Source organism: Alnus glutinosa, chromosome 5 (genome assembly GCF_958979055.1).
Source record: "Alnus glutinosa chromosome 5, dhAlnGlut1.1, whole genome shotgun sequence".
Lineage (NCBI taxonomy): Eukaryota > Viridiplantae > Streptophyta > Magnoliopsida > Fagales > Betulaceae > Alnus > Alnus glutinosa.
The window spans coordinates 7,152,264-7,173,255 of NC_084890.1; the positions used below are offsets into that span (position 1 = coordinate 7,152,264).

The following is a 20,992-nucleotide window of genomic DNA, read 5'->3' on the forward strand; positions in this document are numbered from 1 at the left end:
GAAAAATTCCCAGAAGATTCTGGACTTCCAAGGATGAGAGGACTTCGGCCTTCGAGTTATGACTCTCTGTCGTTCGGCCAACGCCCGGAGCAGAACCTGCATGGCACCGGCACCATCGGAGCGTCGAAGGGGATTCAACGTGATCCACTCCCACAGACTCTGTGACCATCAAAAGCCCTGGTGATGTGAACTACCGAGGCGACAGTAGATCCTCAACAACTGGCCTTTGAGTTGGCTAGAACCAGTTCTTCCACGAACGTTGGACTCAGTCTCGAGTATCTGGCCCAAGCTAGAGGTCTGATCTCAGCCGCTGGATATCAAGGTAGCGGTAACCAACTTGTTTCCACCGCAAATCGACAGTAACCTGGTGAAGAAGAAGAAGTGTGGTGAGAGTTAAGAGACCACGTGGTTAATAGCCACGTGCCATTCAAGTCAAAGAGAGAAGAAAATAAAGGCCCAGCAAAAAGAAAAGATGGGTCAAGAAGAAAAAACAAAAGCTGTAGGAGATCAGAGTTTCCCGCCTCCATGAAAGTCCAACTCGGGATGCTCTCCTTTGACCCTGAAGCTATCGACTAATCCTCCGAGACTCGTGGCATCTACTAGTCTCCATCAAGCCCACGGTCTCCCGGAGGTCCTTGGAATGTCCGAGTGGAGCCCATGAAATCCTGGGAACTTTGGATACCTGCAGGTTCATCGAGACACACAGGAAGCACGACGAAACAGTGACTGGCCGTGAGGATCCCCTGCTTGTCGTGGGTCATGATGGGCTGGAAGTCACAGATGGTGATTGTAAGGGAGATTCTGTAAACAAGAAAGCCCAAGACTTCGTGTGAGATACTTCTCGGGGCTGAGCCAGAAGTCCGAGACCCCAAGCATCGAGTCATGACTCGACGAATGTTGCTGGAACATGGAGCCACCTCGATGATCGGGCAAGCTCTTCTCGCCTTTATTTACCGTTGCTGTGTCGGCATGCCCACCACTAGTCAGCAGCAACCCAGGTGTCACGTCTATGTGCTATAAAGCAATGGAAATATGGCATACTATGTGGTACAAAGGATCAGAGATAAGAATCTGGCATCTGAGAGGAAGAGCATGACATTTCGGTTTCAAAGCCACCATTTGGTGCCGACCTCCGAGCAAACATTATGAGTACCGTGTACAGTATCTGAGCAGTGGAAAGAAGCCTCGACCTCTCTTGGTTGCCAAGCCGAAGCTCCGAACCTCCAAATGACAAACGAACGCAACAACACCGAAAGCCGAATCAGTTTACCGAACTAACCAGCGAAGAGTACCAAGCTACATACCTGGAAGCTCAACCATCAGGAATCATCTTGTTCGGCACACCCATGTTGGTTCATAACCTGAGTTGGGTCCTGCCTTCCACATCCAACTGACAGATTCAAGCTCAGATAGCATTAAATCAGTGCTCACTCCTTACCAAATATGAGGCTCGAGCTCCCTTAAAAAAAAAAAAAAAAAAAAAAAAAAAAAAAAAAAAAAGACCCGAGAGTGTAGTTAGATCCGAGGTGTTTTACCGAGGCGAAAAGTTAGATCCGAGGTGTTTTACCGAAGAGGAAAGATAGATCCGATGTGTTCTACCAAGGAGGAAAGTTAGATCTGAGGTGTTCTACCAAGGTGAAAAGATAGATCCGAGGGCATTCTACCAAGGAGAAAAGCTAGACCCGAGAGTGTCATACCGAGAAGAAAGTATAATCCGAGAATTTTGACCCGAGAGTGTCATACCGAGAAGAAAGTATAATCTGAGAAGTTTGACCCGAGAGTGTCATACCGAGAAGAAAGTATAATCTAAAAAGTTTGATCCGAGGGTGCTCTACCGAGGTGAAAAGTATGTACCAAGATGACACATACCGAGACTTTATTCCGAGGGTATTATTCCGAGGAGACTATGCCCGAGCTCCTAGTTCCAAATGGCACACTTTGAGGACCCCTCTAGATTCGCCATCCTCCTAAGTGCACAGTCACGTGCCGAGGGACAAATCCGAGCCAAGGGTCCAGTTTGAGGAACTCTCCCAAAGAGCACCATATCGAGTGGCGTGCAGGATAAGGAGCTCCAAGTAAGACGGTCCATCTTCATTGAATTCACCAGATAAGTTCATACTCTTCTTTTACAACTATGATTTATGTTAAAGTGAGGATAAATGTCGGTTTTTATTTTATCAACCAGAAAAAAATAGATATATGTATGCATGCACTTGTACGCTTTGCCGAAAAATATATATATATATATTTTGATAAAATAGACTCATGTGTTGAGGCCTCACTCCTGCCGTGAGTGGAAGGATCACAAAATCATCCTAACAGATGAAAAGGATATATAGTGCTACTGTGCATTCTGCTATTTTGTTTTAGTATATACAATGCTTTGTTAACCCTGCAGAGAAAACAAGGAAAGACTCTCGGTTAGTCCAACACCGAGAGCCAAGGAGACAACCTTGCAGAGAAAACAAGGAAAGACTCTCGGTTAGTCCAACACCGAGAGCCAAGGAAACAACCTTGCAGAGAAAACAAGGAAAGTCTCTCGGTTTGTCCAACACCAAGAGCCAGGGAGACAACCCTGCAGAAAAAACAAGGAAAGTCTCTCAGTTAGTCCAACACCGAGAGCAAGGAAGAACAGACAGTCCCCAGGTATTGATTGATCTCTGCCAAGAATAAAGCAGCAGTCCGAGACAGAATGGAAGCACTTCTTCATCAAACTTCTCCAAAGATGATCAAGCTACATCAGCGTCCATCTGACTCCTCCCCTCGAACGACTCGAAAGAGTTATGGTGGGGATGCTCAGGAAAGAAATCCGCCCGAATCCTTTCCTCGAACATCCCGAAAGGGCCAGGGAAGGGATACAAAGGGTTGAAACCCTCCGGTTGAGGGTTTCCGAAGGATGAGGACTAGGATCCGCCCGATTCCTTTCCTCGAACAACCCGAAAGGGTCATGAAAAGGATACAAAGGGTTGAAACCCCTCGGTTGGGGGTTTCCGGAGGATAAGACTAAGGATATCCAGAAAAGAATCCGCCCGAATCCTTTCCTCGGACAACCCGAAAGGGTCATGGAAAGGATACAAAGGGTTGAAACCTCCCGGTTGGGGGTTTCCGAAGGATAAGGTTATGGATACCCCGATTAGAATCCGCCCGAGTCCTTTCCTCAAACAACCTGAAAGGGTCATGGAAAGGATACAAAGGGTTGAAACCTCCCGGTTGGAGGTTTCCGAAGGATAAGGTTAAAGATATCCCGAATCCTTTCCTCGAACGACCCGAAAGGGTTATGAAAAGGATACGACGGCAAGATTGTAGGTTTTCGGAAGGACAAGAACATCCAAGATAGAATCGGCCCGAGTCCTTTCCTCGGACGACCTGAAATGGTTATGGAAAGGACACCAAGTCAAGAAAACCTCCCGGTTGGAGGTCTCCAGATGCTATGAATACGGATCATCTAAATTCAGAGATGAGGAAATTGAAAGGTTAAGATTTCAATTCAGTAATTTCATTTCAGTAATATATAAAGTCTTCTACAGGTTACAAGGATAAAGATTCAGAAAGGTAAAGCTTCAGTATAACAGAGCTTCAGGAAAGCTTCAGAAAGATAAAGCTCCAGAAAGGTAAAGCTTCAGTATGACAGAGCTTCAGGAAAGCTTCAGAAAGATAAAGCCCAGAAGGTAAAGCTTCAGTAGGACAGAGCTTCAGGATAGATTCAGAAAGATAAAGTTTCAGAACGACAAAGCTTTAGGACGACAAAGCTTTAGGATGACAAAGCTTCAGAATGATAAAGTTTCAGGAAGGAAAAGCTTCAGGAAGGTATGAAGATAAAATCTCTTTAAAAAATCATTAAGTAAGACTCAACACTTTGATGCAAATAGTTTTTTTATTGTCCTCTGTAAAATTTTGCAACAAACCGATTGTTTGTTCAAAATTTTTTGGGGTAGCTTAAATTTCAAAAAATTAGACCAGTTCTTCCTTCGGAAAAAACTGACACAAACCGATTGTTTGTTCGAGTTTCGGGGGTAACTCTAGTATAAAAAGTAAGATCTATAAGAAACCGAGATATGTCTCGGAAGAACTTTTTGAGTGAGAAACTTTAAACTTTTTTCCAGGTAAAGATATTCAATTCAGTTTGAAAAATTATGATGTTCTACGGCTAGTAAGATAAGGAAAGTGAAAGTCAAAATGTCCAAGACTTCCATTCATTAACATTGAAATTTTGTTCATAAAAAAAATAAAATAAAATAAAATAAAAAATTACATGAAAAAGAAAAAAGATACATTTGAAAAGGACAGTTCAAGTATTTACAGGTTGAAGCCCTGAGACTCACTCCGAACTCCGAGATCTCTTTTACACCATCGTCCAGGATACCAAGAGGACTTGGCTATCCGCCTCGAACAACTTAGCCCGCGGTCGCGGACTAAAGCTATGGGGAGTAGCTCAACAAAGTTAAAGCTTCTACAAAGGAAAAATCACCGAAGCTACACCAAACTCTCAAATTAAGATCTCTCACGAGCAACTCGAACAAAGATACGGGGAGACAACCCCTATAACAAACCATACGGGGATATCACCTCTACAAAAAATAACCAAGTAAGTTCATCGCTTCTAAAAGATTTTTTCATATCCTCCTCGGTCATAACTTACACAAACCAATTGTTTGTTTAAGTTAAGGAGGATAACTCAAAGTAAGATTTTTCTCTCCTAGTCACGGAGTTCAAAACAAAAAGATTTTTGAAACAAAAGATTTTTCTTACCCTCTTTGGAGTTAACTTACGCAAACCGATTGTTTGTTCAAGTTATTAGAGGATAAGTGAGAATTGATTTGTTATGGAAAGTTTTTCTATAACAAAGAATTCAAACATTACAAAGTTCGAAAATAAAGATATTCACAGGTGAGACCAAGCTAGATGGTATTCAGATTAGAAGATTCGATACGCCAAGCACAAAACCTCGGGCCACCAGAAGCCCTTAGTCGTTGTAAGTCTCGGACAACCAAAGCCTCAGCGCTAGTCTGGGCCTCCGAAGCCCCCAAGAGAGATTTTTGTGGAAGCGGTCTACGAAGCGCTACCAATGAAGAAGCTTCGGGTATGTTAAGCCTTTTCTTCAACGGTTTACCATTTTTGTCAAACAAAACCTTGATCTCAGGAAAGTCGTACGCAAAGTGTTCTCTCAGAGTGGCATTTCACCACAATCTTGGTGAAATCAACTACATCAGTCTGATCCATCTCCTGCCGAGAGTAGGAAATCATTTTTACAACTTTGGCCCTACCGACAATATTATGTAGAGGCATTTATGAAGAAGATATCTATGAGAAGTTGCTATTAGTACTATGACAGATCACAAGTTGGATCCACTCAACCCGATCCAAGGAGGAGATAAAAATTTAGCAACTACTTCAGGGAAATCAGGTATCAGTTATCCCTGGTAGAAATGGGATAGGACTTATGGTCCAATCAGATAAGAAGAATGATCAAATCAGAAGTCTAAGAAGATATCAGAGTCCAATTAGAACTTTGACAGCAGTTCTAGATCGACAAGGAGCAGGAATTCTAATCCTTCTAGAGATTCGAGGCATTATTCGTCATAATTACTTTGAAAGAGGCGGCAATTGTCATATACAGATTATGGAAGATCCAGATTCAGAAATTGAGGTATTTAATTCTCTTATATTCTAAATTCAAAGATACAGATTATGGAAGATCCAGATTCAGAAATTGAGGTATTTAATTCTCTTACATTCTAAATTCAAATAAGAGAATTAGGGGGGTAACTGTAACACCAAAGACATGTGGGCCTAAGGTAGTATCGGGGGCCGAGCCCATCGGGTTGGCCCGGCCAGATCAGACCTAAGTACAAGACCAGTCGTTATCTCCAAAAAGACGGATATTCAAAATATATCAAGATAAACTTCTATCCCATCAAATATGGGATAAGGTACCTAATAGAATGACATTAGCTAAAGAGAGTGTCATATCCAGTTTGGACTCTACTACCCAATTTGAATTCTATGAAGATAAGACTCAAGACTATGTGATCTAGGACTCAGACTCCTAATTAGAAAAATAAGATTCAAGACTATGTGATCTAGGACTCAGACTCCTAATTAGATTATGCTCCAAGCACTCTAGCAGTTTTATAACTGTGAACTGTGAGCCTATAAATAAGACTACTACGCCAGGTATTAAAAACGAGTACATTCTTTGAGCTTTTGAGATTACAGATATTTTCCAGAAAATTAGTTTGAACTAACTTAGGCATTCGAGTGGGGGTCCGGTCGGCACCCCCATAGTCCGATGAGCCGTTTATTATTTTGCAGATTACGAGGAGAGCAAAGATTAAGGAAGGAAGGCAACACGTCACCGTACCGGAAACTGTACCAACACCTAACATTTAATCTTCTAAAAAATTGAACTTTTGTGTGGATGGATGTGATCCACATTTTAGCTCAATCATCTACTATCGTGTTATGACTTGCATTTCTTATACGTGAGACTCATTTCTTTCTTAACCATACATTTTGTCTCTATTTGTTTACTTCTCGGTGAAGTTTGCTTCTTAGTTAAGTTTCAAGATTTTACTTCACTGTGAAATATTTTAACCAACTTACTTATTTACAAGACTTAACACTTTCGGTCATTTATAAAAGAAGAGCAAGAGAGGCAATATCTGCAACATAAAAGAAAAAAATGAGAGACATCTATGAGAGCGTCAAAAAGAGAGTTACTCACGACGTGTGTTTGTGAGATTTTTCAGTCCCAATATTTCTCACATTTGTGGTGCGGCGCAGCACTTAGAGAATTTAGCAAAGATTCTCTTTTGTATAATTTCTTTTGAGTGAGAAGTGATTCTTACACAACTCAACTTACACAACATTTACACAACACACTCACATAGAGTGGGACCCATGTAGTGGGTTCTGCTCACATGGGTCTCACCCCATGTGTGTGTATTGTATAAATATTGTGAAAGTTTAATTGTGTAAATATCATTTTTGTATTTAAATTTCAGTGTTAGGGCAAATCGGTCATTTACTTTCTCTCCCTCTTTTCTTTTCTTTTTTCCCTCCCTCACGCACGTTCCCTTTCTTCCCTTTCCTTTTCTTCCTTCTCTTTTCTCCCTTTCTCCTTTATCACGCACGCACACGCAAAGATTGAGAGAGAGTTGCCGTGAGAGAGAGAGAGAGACAGATCGTGTTGTAGAGGAAGAGAAGCAAACTGAAGGAAGAAGAAGAAAAAGAGAAGAAGATGGGTTTTCGGCCATGGGTTTTCATGAGGTAAATCTCTATTTTTTCTTTGTGTTTCGTTGTACCTATCGATTATAAAGAATGAAAATCATGTTTAATTGTTATGATTATACTTGGGTTTGATTTAGGTTGATTTTTTGGAAGCTTTGGTAGGGGATAACGGAATGGGTGTTCGTGGAGTTTGTTTTTGGGCTGAATGGCTTAGGAAAAATAAAGCATCGGTGCTTTGATGAAGAAAAGAAAATAGTATGAGTTGCTATGATTTTCACTTACGTCCGAATTTAGGTTAAAATGGAATTGTATTTGTTTTGATTAAACCATTTGATGGGTATTGTTGTTTAGGAATTTTGGGGTTTCCATGTGTACAAGCCAAATGAATGTGTATGAAGCTTAAGAATTTGATTTGCTATGTGTAACAGGCAATTTCATTGTTACTAGATCAAGGATGGATTAAGGATGAATTTAGGAAGAAATTGATGAAGAAATTCAAAGTAATTGATTGATAAAATGGAAAATACAGATAGTTGACAATTTCGAGGTTACCATCCCTTCATGAGCATTTCGAGGTACTCACATCCTCCATTGTAGTCTAAGACTGCATTACAAATTTCATACCTAAAACCTAAAAGCATTCCTAATAACCTCAAGCTATTTTGGTAAGCTAATTTGATGAAAACACTAAAAAACCACTTCCAGCAGCCTTACCACTTTAACCAAAAGTTTTGGTGAGTGAAAATACTCACCAATTTTGATGAGTAATATTAACTTACCAATTTTCTCATCAATTTTGTTTCTGCTTTCTCTCTCACGTGATCAGCACACTTTTTTCTTTTTTTTTCTCCTTTCTCTCATCTCCAATCTCTCTCACACTTTTTTTCTCTCATCAATTTTGAGTTGTTGGCGAGGCACTGACTTAGACTAAGGATTTGTTGTACTAATGCCTAGTGCGTCATGTTTTAGTGACTTATACATAGAGATTGTATTTATGTCGTATTGTCGTTGAGTAATGATATAGAAGCTCTAGTTAGTTTATTGATATGTTCATGTGGTCAATTCAAAGACAAAAAATTATTCAATTTTTTTTTTTTTTTTTCACTGCATTGACTGTTTAAAGATTTAGAAATAGCGTTTTGTAGTTAATTGATTTTAATTTTTCAGTCTGTCCTTGTATTTTGGGTGGGGCATTACAATGTCCAAACGCAGAACAATGTTTACACTGCAACGGTAACCAAGGGTATTCAACCCCCCAACTGTACTCACTTCCCAGCGGCATCTCTTACAGTAATTTCTCTAGGAAATCTTGATTCAGATGAACCTCAACCGACACCCTTGCATATCAATGTTTACGTTCAATCTGATGGAGCTCATCAACTTTCATCTCTTCGATCTCAGTATCACCTTCCTTCTAAACACTTGGATTCTCATTACCATTCTTTTTTCCCTCACCTGCCATCCAAGAAGGCAACTCTGTCTGATTCTGTTTTCCTACGCTAAAACAGATCTAAGCTTCCTCTTCATCATCACCCATTTCTTCTTTATCATCAGGATCTACATCCTCCACATCCACCCTCCCTTGTAGATAGAAGGATCCACATATCTCACCTCTTCTAACATTGGAATACTCTTCCCCCTTCCACAAATCCCCCTCCTCCTCTTAGACATCACAGAACTTCAAATAAAATAATCAATGAATGCACGAATTAAACCCCTGCTTAGTTTCGTTCTCTTTGTTGTTTGCTGAAAGAGTAACAAATACAAAGGTTCTTTTTTCTTTTTTTTTCTTTTTTTTATGAGCAACAAATACAAAGGTTTATTGTAACTTGTTTACTGCCCATTTGTGTAGGTTTTCATTAACATATATAGTAAATACAAGATGCGGATGTTATACAAGATATGCTCTGTTGCAACTCTGTTAAATGTGTTCCGAGATCCATAGTGTCATTTAAATTTGAATGAGATTGATTGTTATCTTCAACATTTGCTAGGAGCCAGCGTATTACTTTTTTCTCGCTTACAAGTGTGTGTGTGTCTATATATCTATATAATATTAAATTCCACTCAAATAAGGCGTAGACTACAAGGCCATTTTTATTTATTTATTTATCTACGTAGTTACATTAATATGTAACTACGTAGAAACCTTCAAACTACTCGAGACTTCAGAAACCAATCATGACCCTCTGAAATAAAGTAGAAATACATATTGCTTAGAGCCTCAGAACAGAAAAAGTAGAAACACATAATAATATTACGTTAAGTTTAATAAGCAAGGATCATGATAATGGCGAAAGAAGAAACCACGTTTGGAACCTGAAGCAGATCAAGAAAGAAGCTCAATCTTGATTCCACCAATGCTGACGAGCCCTTTACCTTGCCGAGGAACCAAAGTGACAACGACGTCGTCATCGCCATCAACTCCCAAGTCATCCAACAAGTCGGTGATCCCCACTCTCAGGGCGGTCTTCTTCTTCTTCGCATGAGCCTGCTGATGCGGCACGTGCACAAAGCTTCCTGCAAACTCCGTCTTGTCTGGCCCGCTGGGAGTGTCAACATCATCATTAATATAAACGTCAAACTTCACCACCGCAGCTTTCTCCAACTCGATGCCTTCAATCACCAACACCTCTTCCTTCTCTTCCTTCTGACGTTTACTTCTCGATTTGCTGGGCCTAGCGACCACAGTGCTTATCACCTTGTCCAAAACAACTGGAAACGCAAGGCTTGCAGATGATGCAGCCGCAAGCACAACACCCCCACGTCCTGAAGGAAAAAGCGTCGCTACTTTCTTGACGTTTTTAGATTTGCGAGGAGTTGGCTTAGTTTTCAGCCATGGAATATCCACATCTTGATAAGAATAGCCCAGCTTCTTAGTTTCAAGGCAGTCGTTAACATAAACACGAACAGGCTGAGCATTTTCATCGTAGAAGATGAAGTTGGCGTTTAACCAATCAGTGTCTGTGAAATCTTTTCGGTTCCCTCCTTTTAGCGTCTTCCATATGGTCCACATTCGGTCAACATTCGAGTGGTGAGCGTAAAAGAGTGGATCTCTACCGGAGGAGTAAAGGTTCCCCATGTCCTCGTGATAATTCTGTTTCGGTTCACCGCACCACAAGTGGATGTTATTGTGAGGAGTGGACTCGAGTGAGCCAGCACCCGGGTCAGGCTTATCCCTGGCACGGTAAGCGGAGCCGTGGAATAGCTGAGCAGTCTTGCTGTTGGACACCATCTGCCGGTACATGATTTTGAGATTTTGGTCTACTGTAGGTTCTGGATCCTCTGGAGGGCTGTAGTCGAGGTTGATCAGTTTCGGCGGCTGGTGATTTGCGTTGCGGTAGACATCGTAGAGTTGTGAGGTGGAGTCTACAAACATGTCTGGGATTTGCATGCCGGGAGGGGAGTCCCAGTTCCAGAATGGCATGGCAAAGGTGGGATCGCCAATCAGGTTGCCCAAGATCCTCTCATAGAAGTACAAGTACCAGCAATGAAACGGGAAGAAGAGCCAACTATCGTGAACTTGATACTCAAGGTCTGAGTATCCGACTTGGTCATATGCCCCATTACAATAGGCGCAGTGAACGTTGGCTTGTTGTGAGAAATTACGTGTGTTGGTACAGTTTCCGGTATGGTGACGTGTCGCCTGAAGATTCGCTGTTGATTTCTACCGAATACCTCAACCCTGCAAAAAGGAACAAACAACTCGTCGGGGGTGCCGACCACGCCCACTCCGATGCCTAAGTCAGTCTAAAAAGTTTTCTGCAGAGTATTCTGAATATTAATCTCAGGAGCTTAGAGAATTCGTGTCTTTATACCTGATGTGACGGTCTTTATTTATAGGCCGGATCTTCTTGACACCTAATTGGATTAGGAGTTTGAGTCCTAGCCTGGTTGAACTTTAACTATATCCTCAGGGAATTCGAGTAGGAGTGTGAAGTCCGTAGTTGATCGCGTTTGTACTTCTTTAAACTTGATTCCATGTCAACAACCATTTTATCCCATAAATTATGGATCTGTAGTTTATCCCTGATCTTCTGGGATTCTATCTTTATCTCACTTTAAGACGGACGTGGCGCATGGCACCTTTTAGAAGTCTGTAGCACATTTCAGCTAACCTCCGAGGCGATGATATCCGAGACGTGTTCGCTCCGACCTGGAGATCTCGGGATATATCTGTACCACAACGGGGCTATGTAAGTCCGAGATGTTGACACATCCGATAGATATCACCCCGAGGATATATCATACCGAGACGTTATTACTCCGAGACACAAATATCCGAGATATGCTCGCTCCATTCAGACTAGGAGATCTCGGGATGTTCCATATATCGTAACCTGGAGTGTTAGGACCGAGATGTCGTTATACCTCCGAGATCTATTTATGCCTAGGCAATCTTTTCTTAGCTGACCGAAATAAATGTCCGAGACATAGATCCGAGATGTTTCTGAGTCCACGTGTCTCTAGGGTTAATTTTATCCCTAACAGTTACCCCCCTAATTCTCTGATTTCAGGGATAAGAGAAATAAGGGAATTATTCTTCGTCTGCCACTCTGTACTCGCTACTGTGAAGGGCGCGTCTTTTCAACAGTTCAAATATTTAAATCTTACCGCCTCTTTTTCCAATGACGACGTCAGCTCTGTACCGCCGCCCTTTTGTCATCATGAAACGGTATTGTCGAGGCAGTGCATTTAATCCTGGAATACGGAAGGCGCGCCTTTTCACCTTCAGAAATTTTGAATCGACAGCGCCTTTTGGCATTCCAGACACGTAGGGGTGGAGGTATTTAAAGCTAGAATATTTTACTGTTCATTCCTCATCACTTATCTACTTTCTCTCGATCCTCATTGTCGTCTTCCTCCTCAATTTTTTCTTTTCCCTGCATTTTCTGTTTCCACCCTTCTTCTTTCTTCCATGGCTCCCAAGAAAGCTGCCCCAAATGCTCCTGCCACATCTCGGGCTCGGACAAAGAGATCCGACGGCTCTGTGGATCTTTCTCCTTTGGAGAGCAGAGTCAACTCCATTATTTTCGCGAAGCATGAGGGTGTCCTTCGCTCGAACTACGAAATTTCTCCAACAGTAAAGCTGTTTTATCAAGCGCCTGGAACCAGGGTCATCGACGGTGGCGACGTTACTCTGTACGAGAGGATGTTTCTTGCTGGTCTCCGATTGCCGTTTCCGGAGATTGCTTGAGACTTTGTTCTTTTTCTGATGATCGCGCCCAGTCAGATAATGCCCAATGCTTGGCGGTACCTGTTTGCCTCTTATATCCTGTGGAGGCTTGTGTTGAAGAAGAAGATGAATATTCTGCAATTCTTCAACATCTATAGGCCGAGGCAGACTGCAGAGGGGATGATTGAACTCTGCGTTCGTCACCCGCCTGTCTTCATCAAGCTCAAGAGTGGGCTAACGAACAACAAGTTCTGGGAGATGCAATTCTTCAGAGTTTCCGGGGAGTGGGAATGCCCCGAAGGTACTCGTCTTCCTGAAGACCGTATGATGCCTCGGACTTGGCAATTGCTGCGATCTGACCGAAGCGACCCCCCTTCACTCACTGTATCCGAACTGGAGGATGTTAAGGAGATAAGTGGGTGGTCCGCTGCCAGGGTCAAGGCCGACAAATTTGAAGAGGTTGATTTTGATAATCTCGTCACCGAGGAGAATCTGAGGCAATTTCTCGGATACAACATTCCGAGAGACAAACAGCTAATCACCAAGAGGGGGGCTGTCAAGAAGAGGAATGACGCCCCTCCATCCCCGAGGCCTGCTACTAAGAAGAGGTCAACTAAAAATTCTGAAGAAGTTCTCGGGGATGTTCCTGCACAAAAGAAACAGAAGATTCCTTTGGCTGCTTCGGGTGCAAGGAGGACTCCTCCTTCGGCTCCATCACCTAAGGTGAACGTTGAAGAGGGGTCTGCCAGCTTTTGGGGTTTCATTCCCGAGGTTAGCCCTGCCCCTTCCTTTGTTTTACGGGATGAGTCTAGCTCCGAGGCCTCGTTCCATGGTGAACAATGTGCGGAGCCCGAGAGGTCTGGGGAAGGAGAAGGAAATGTACCTGAGGCCCAAGACATCCCAGTCGCGCGTAGGGTGAAACATCCGGCCAGGAAGCGGAAGTTCACAGCCCAAGACCGAATGGCTCAAAGACTCGCGGACGCCGAGCGGATGTGGGGTAAAGTGGTTATAACACCTTCCGACGCCGAGGAAGTGTGCCAAGAGCCCCTCGCTTCAAGTGGTGAGTCTCTTGAAGAGATGGATGAGGAAGTTGGCACCCCCCGAGCTGAGGCTCTGGTTGAAGAGTCTGAAGTAGAAGGTACTCCCCGAACTCCTTCTTCTGAACGTCCAGAAACACCATCACTTCCTGAAGAAAATCGTGAAATGGGGCATACCACCCCCCAAGTTCAATGTTCTACGCCTGTTCAAACCGAGACTTCTACTGGAGTACCTGAGGCTGAAGATGTCGAAGAGCCTAGCGCCTTTCAGGAAGCGGTTGATCAGGAGGTACCGGGCTCTGCCTCTGAAGTTCGAGATGCTGGTCAACCCGAAATAACTCCCCGTGTCGAAGTGCTTGAGGAGCCTCGGATCGACTCCGAGAATGTTATCCCTGAAGCAAGTGTGCTTCCCGAAACTTCCACTCGTGCCGAAGTCAGCCCTTCTGGATTAAGACCTGACGGGTCTGAAGCGGCCCCAAGTGTAGGGGCTGAACCTCATGTGGGTCCCAGCTCTTCCCCTAGGGTTTCGGTCGGTTTCGAAGTTTTGGGCAGGGGTCTTCTGGGTCATCCGATGGAGGCCATAAAGAACTTAATCCCCGAGGGATATCTGGGGAATGCAGGGGCGTCTTCTTCCGAGAAGATCGCTCAAGGCATTCTTATTTCTCATTATCAAGTAAGTTTCTGGGGCTAGGTCTTTTCATTCTGCATGCACCTTGATTCTGTCTTTGCTTACTCTTTTCTTGACAGCTTCTAGTGAAGATGACTGCCCTCTGGCAGAAGTACGAGAATCGTCCTGCGCCTCCGCCTACTCCTTCTCCCGAAGTGCAGGCCCGTATCTCTGGTTTAGAGAATGAAGTTGCGACGCTGAAGTCTCTTCTTCAGTCCAAGGACGAGGAACTCGCCTCCCGGGACTCGATCATATCCGAGATGCGTTCTACTAACACTCGTTTGAGGAACGAAGTACTGGAGGCCAACGATCGGTACACTCGCTCTGTTGCAAGTCTTTCTTCCGAGCTGGATCGCGCAGACCAATTGTCCATTCGCTTGTCGGCCGTGCAGAATGAATGCTCCGAGGCATGCAAAAATGCTTTGAATGCCGAAGCCGAAAAGGACAAGCTTAAAGATGAAGTTGAAAGACTTGCAGCCGAGAGAGATAAAGCTGTCAAGGCGCAGGATCATTCGGAGAGTCTCTTGATTCGGCTCAGGACCAGATATGACGCAGATCGAGCAAAGCTCAAGCGTTATCTGAAGCAGTTGAGCTATGCATCACATCTCCGGGATCATAGCTGGTCTCGGGGTTGTCATTGGGGTTTCGAAAATTTTCGAACTTTGGTGACAAATCCCCAATATAAATTTGATCCCAAGACGGTTGATCCGATGCTGGTGGGTTTTCCCGAAGAAGCCATCCAGGAGATGGAGGAGTTCGGGAGGGACTTCATGCCCGACGTTCCGAATTGGGGTCTTGACGCGCCAGATCCCCGAGAAGATCCTCTGGACGATCCTGCCAGCTAGAAGCTGTTCCTTGTCTTGAATTTTTATCTTCTTTTTTCTTTACCTGTACATTTTTACATGTACAAGACTTCGAATAGAATATCTTTTGAATGAAATTTCTTCCTTTTAATTCTTTCTTTTCTGATTCGAATGAGCCTTTTACTTAGGTATTTTTCTTTTATGAAGTCTTTTCGTATCCTCTGAGGAATGGAATACCTTTTTCTGTTATCGGTGTTGGTCTAGTCGAGAGACTTTTCCTGCTCTCGGTGTTGAATGACCGAGAGACTTTTCCTGCTCTCGTTGTTAACAAACCGAGAGACTTTTCCTGCTCTCGGTGTTGACAAACCGAGAGACTTTTCCTGCTCTCGGTGTTGAATGACCGAGAGACTTTTCCTGCTCTCGGTGTTGAATGACCGAGAGACTTTTCCTGCTCTCGGTGTTGAATGACCGAGAGACTTTTCCTGCTCTCGGTGTTGAATGACCAAGAGACTTTTCCTGCTCTCGGTGTTGAATGACCGAGAGACTTTTCCTGCTCTCGGTGTTAACAAACCGAGAGACTTTTCCTGCTCTCGGTGTTGAATGACCGAGAGACTTTTCCTGCTCTCGGTGTTGAATGACCGAGAGACTTTTCCTGCTCTCGGTGTTGAATGACCGAGAGACTTTTCCTGCTCTCGGTGTTGAATGACCAAGAGACTTTTCCTGCTCTCGGTGTTGAATGACCGAGAGACTTTTCCTGCTCTCGGTGTTGAATGACCGAGAGACTTTTCCTGCTCTCGGTGTTAACAAACCGAGAGACTTTTCCTGCTCTCGGTGTTAACAAACCGAGAGACTTTTCCTGCTCTCGGTGTTGAATGACCGAGAGACTTTTCCTGCTCTCGGTGTTGAATGACCGAGAGACTTTTCCTGCTCTCGGTGTTGAATGACCGAGAGACTTTTCCTGCTCTCGGTGTTAAATGACCGAGAGACTTTTCCTGCTCTCGGTGTTAACAAACCGAGAGACTTTTCCTGCTCTCGGTGTTGAATGACCGAGAGACTTTTCCTGCTCTCGGTGTTGAATGACCGAGAGACTTTTCCTAAGTGTGAATCAGATTGATTCTTGGATTTCTGCCATTGTCAATATATACTGGAAGTAGACATTCTTTATTGAATATGAAATTGTTTGTAAAAAACTTGAAAAAGAAAACAATAAATTACATAAAATATTTTTTCAGGTGCTCGGCATTCCATGATCTCGGAAGTATCTTCCCTGTTTCTGTCATCAAGCGATAAGCTCCCTTCCGATGGCATCCTATTACCTTGTAGGGACCTTCCCATACGGGTCCCATTTTGCCTTCCATAGGATCTTTCGTCATTAGGCTCACCTTCCTGAGTACCCAATCTCCGAGCTGGAACTTTCTAGGCACCACCTGTTTGTTAAAATACCGAGCCGTTCGGTTCTGGTACGCCGCCCATGTGACATGAGCGTCGTCTCTTCTTTCCTGCAAGAGATCCAGGTGTACCTTAACATTTTCGTCGTTGAGTCCTGGGTTGTAGTGAGCCACACGGAAGCTTGGAGATCCTACTTCCACAGGTATCACCGCCTCAGTTCCATATGTAAGTGAGAATGGTGTCTCACCCGTTGGAGTTCTTCTGGTGGTTCGGTACGACCACAGCACCTCTGGAACGTATTCAACCCATGCTCCTTTCTTCTTATCAAGCTTTTTCTTCAGAATCTTTACCAAGGTCTTATTTGTCGCCTCTACCTGACCGTTCGCCTTTGGATATTGTACCGAAGCATAATGGTTTCGGATACGGAGCTCCGAACACCACTTCCGAAATGGTTCACAGTCAAACTGCTTCCCGTTATCTGTGACGAAAGCATGAGGAATCCCGAACCGGCACACCACCGACTTCCAGAGGAAGGTTATGGCATTTGCTGTAGTTATAGCTGCTAACGCTTCTGCTTCCGCCCATTTAGTAAAGTAGTCTACAGCTACAATCAAGAACTTTCGTCCACCTTTTCCTACCGGCATTGGACCAACTATATCCACCCCCCATTTCGCAAATGGCCACGGAGAAGTGAGGGGGGTGAGCTTCTCGGGACTTGCTTTCATGATTCTTGCGAATCTCTGACATTTGTCGCAGGTTTTGACAAGAATAGCTGAGTCTTTCTTGATCGTGGGCCAATAGTAACCCGCTCGGATGGTTTTTTGCGCCAGCATCCTTCCTCCTGAGTGGTCTCCGCACACACCTTCATGAATTTCCCTGAGGACATAATTCGACTCGGCCTTGGAAAGGCATTTGAGAAGGGGTTCGGAATATCCTCTTTTGTACAGTGTCTCCCCGAGAAGGCAAAACCGTGCTGCTTGTATCTTCACCCTCCGAGATGCAACCTTATCTTCGGGCAACAACCCCTGTCTAAGGAACCGGATAATGTCCTTCGCCCACTCTGGCTCCTCTGGTGCTGAGTCTACTTCCATAACCTTGGTCCTCGGGGCTATCGAAGGCTCGGTCAGAACAATAATTTGCCTTCCTGATGCTTCCATCTCTTCCTCTGTTCCCGATGCGACCTTTGAGAATTCATCGGCTCGAACGTTTTCCTCCCGAGGTATTTTTGTGATGACGAATCTTTCGAAATAGGACTGGAATCGCCGTACTTCTTCCAAATACTTCGCCATTCTATCTTTTTGTGCTTCGAATTGCCCTTGGACTTGGCCTACGACCACCTGGGAGTCACTCCGGATTTCGACATTGGTTGCCCCCATCTCTCGGGATAATGCCAAACCTGCTATCACCGCTTCGTACTCAGCCTCATTGTTCGTCGTAACGAAGTCCAATTTCACAGCAAAACTGAACTCTTGCCCTTCGGGATTCCTGAGGAGAATTCCAACTCCACTTCTGCTCTGTGTAGAAGAGCCATCTACGAACACAACCCAAGTTGACTCCTTGGGAAGTTCTTCTGCTTCAGGAATGTTGCAGAATTCTGCCAAGAAATCTGCTAGAACCTGTCCTTTGATAGCTGTTCGAGGATGAAACTCGATATCAAATTGTCCGAGTTCCACCGCCCAGTTGACTAATCTTCCCGAGAGGTCTGGTTTTTGCAACACCTTCTTCATCGGATACTCGGTTAAAACTCTGATAGCGTGAGCCTGAAAGTATGGCCTCAATCTTCTGGCTGAAATGATCAAGGCGAACGCCAACTTCTCGATCCGAGGATACCTCCCCTCCGCGCCATGCAGTGCTTTACTTGTAAAATAAACCGGTCTCTGAACCCCTGAATCTTCTCGGACCAGCGCCGAGCTTACTGCTGAGGGAGAGACTGCCAAATAGAGATAAAGAATCTCCCCTTCGGTTGGGCGGCTCAATAGTGGTGGGTTGGCTAGATATTCCTTCAACTTCTGAAAAGCTTCCTCACACTCCTCACTCCATATAAATGCTTTTCGTAAAATTTTAAAAAAGGGAAGACACTTATCTGTCGACCGTGATATGAAACGGTTCAAGGCCGCAATCCTTCCTGTCAGCCGTTGGAGTTGCTTTGTCGTTCTCGGGGCTTCCATCTCGAGGACAGCCCTGACCTTCTCTGGATTAGCTTCAATGCCCCTTTGTGACACCATAAACCCCAGAAACTTGCCTGAAGAAACTCCGAAGGCACACTTCACGGGGTTGACTTTCATGTTGTATTTTCTTAGAGTCCGAAAAGTTTCTCGGAGGTCTTCTATGTGTCTGTTTGCCCGAACACTCTTAACCAGCAGGTCATCTACATATGCCTCAACGTTTCGGCCAATTTGACTTTGAAACATCCGGTTCACCAGTCGTTGATATGTGGCTCCAGCATTCTTCAATCCGAAGGGCATCATCTTATAGCAGTAAAGTCCTCGGTCTGTGATGAAAGCAGTTTTCTCCTGGTCTGTTTCTTCCATGCAGATCTGATTGTACCCCGAGAAGGCATCCATGAAGCTTAAAAGCTCATGCCCGGCCGTCGAATCCACCAATAAATCAATCCGAGGCAGGGGAAAGCTATCCTTCGGACATGCTTTATTCAGGTCGGTGAAATCTACGCACATCCTCCACTTCCCATTAGACTTCTTCACCAGCACTACATTGGCCAGCCACTCGGGATAATCCACCTCTCGGATGAATCCAGCTTTCAGCAACTTCTCTACTTCTTCAGCAACAGCCATGTTTCGTTCAGCAGCAAAAGCTCTTCTTCTCTGCTTCACAGGGCGATAATTTGGGTCCACATTCAGCTTATGGACAATAATCGAGGGATCAATCCCCGGCATATCTTCATGGCTCCAGGCAAATACATCTTTGTTGCGCCTCAAGAACGCCACCAGATCTTCCTTCATGGGTTGAGGGAGTTGTGAGCCTATACGAACTTTCTTTCCCGAGTCGCCTATCTCGAACTCCTCCAAGGCTTCCACAAGCTCCCCCAACGGTGATTGCTATTTTCCATCCTCCTTGGTTTTCTCCCCCCGACCGTGCTGCCTCGGGGTATCTTTCAAGGACATATTGTAGCATCTCCTAGCTTCCTTCTGGTCTCCTTTTACCTCTCCAACTCCTTCTTCTGTTGGAAACTTCATGCTGAGATGTGGTGTTGAAGTCACCGCTTTGAAGTCGTTGAGAGCCGTACGTCCTATAATTGCATTGTAGGCCGAGACCTTATCAACTATAAGGAATTTCACCATAATGACTTTTTGCCTTGGATAAGTCCCGGCTGTCACAGGTAAATCGATAGAACCGAGGGGCAACACCTTCTCTCCAGCAAAACCCTGTAGCTGGCACGAGACTGGAACCAACTTTTCTGATGGAACACCCATGTGATCGAAAGCTGATTTAAAAAGAATATCAGCCGAGCTCCCAGTGTCAATGAGAATCCGCCGGGTCTGATAGTTTGCTATGGTCAAGGTGACCACAAGGGCGTCTGTGTGTGGAAGCGAGACTCCAGCATAATCATCATCAGAAAACCCTATAACCAGAGGGTTATATTTCCGAGACTTTGCGGGCTTCTGGACCGAGTAAACTTCGAAATCATCGAGCTGTCTGGCATACGCTTTCCGAGCCGAGTTGGACTCACCTCCTCCTCCGAATCCTCCCGAGATGGTATGAATGATAGGGATATTGCCTTGCTGTGCCCCCCGAGGCCTGCTTCTACTTCTCTCCCTTCTTTCATTCCTCCGAGGCCGAGGTGCTGGCTCTCGGCTTCTTTCTCTTCTTTCATCTTGTCTCGGTTGATAGTTTCTTCTATTATCCCGATCTTCTTCCCTCCTAGGCCTCGGATAGTGATCTCGCTCCTGATGATTCCTCTCATTCACGAGGAATCGGACCAGCTTCCCATTCTCAATGAATTTCTCGATCAACTGCCTCAACGAAACACACTGCTCGGTCAGATGACCGCGTGAGTCGTGGAAGGCACAGTACTTGTGAGCCAGGTGTGGAGGGGGATTTCCCTGAATGGGTCTCGGTCTCTGGTAATTCGGATCTTTCTTGAGTTCCATGAGCACCTCGGTGATGGAAGTGTTCAACGGTATCCACTTATAATCTCCGAAATTTTTCTTCACCTTCTTATACTCTGCAGGACCAGCATCCTGTATGGGCTCAGGGTTCTTCTTTTTCTTAGGCTTCTCGGTGGACGGCTGTTGTTGTTGCTGGGAATTACTGAGAAGGGCTCGGAGCGTCTCTTCCTGGTTGATGTACCTGTCCATCTTTACCATAAAGGTTTGAAGATCTTTTGGCGGTTTCAACGCCAATTCTGCCATCAGAGGTCCATCTTTTTTTAAGCCTTGAAAAATTGCACCGTAAATGAAGTCGTCTGGTGCACTCTCTGTGTCCAGCTTCTCCTAGTTGAATCTCCACAGATAGTCTTTTAGAGACTCATTCGGTCTCTGCTGTACAGAGAGTAAGTACCCTCGGGGTTTTCTTCTAGCTCTCCCGGATACAAACTGGGCTAGGAATTTTCTTCCAAGGGTGTCAAAGCAATCAATCGACCTTGGTGAGAGATTCCTGAGCCAGTCTCGAGCCTTTCCTGACAAGGTGAGAGGAAAAGCTCGGCACGCCACAGCGTCTGGTGTCTTGTGCA

General features: G+C 44.6%; 2 protein-coding genes across 2 annotated transcripts in view; one reads left to right on the top strand and one right to left on the bottom strand.

Annotated features, from left to right (window-relative positions):
* LOC133868741 (chlorophyllase-2-like) overlaps positions 1–20,992 on the top strand; it is a 71,407-nt gene that overhangs the window by 14,261 nt on the left and 36,154 nt on the right. The gene's annotated exons all lie outside the window — the stretch shown is intronic.
* LOC133868118 (polyphenol oxidase, chloroplastic-like) lies at positions 9,463–12,188 on the bottom strand. Its single transcript, XM_062304940.1, has 2 exons — positions 12,066–12,188; positions 9,463–10,897 (listed from the first exon to the last, which is right to left on the bottom strand). Exons 1-2 carry the CDS (start codon positions 12,186–12,188, stop codon positions 9,560–9,562), a joined length of 1,461 nt encoding a protein of 486 aa, XP_062160924.1. The 3' UTR covers positions 9,463–9,559.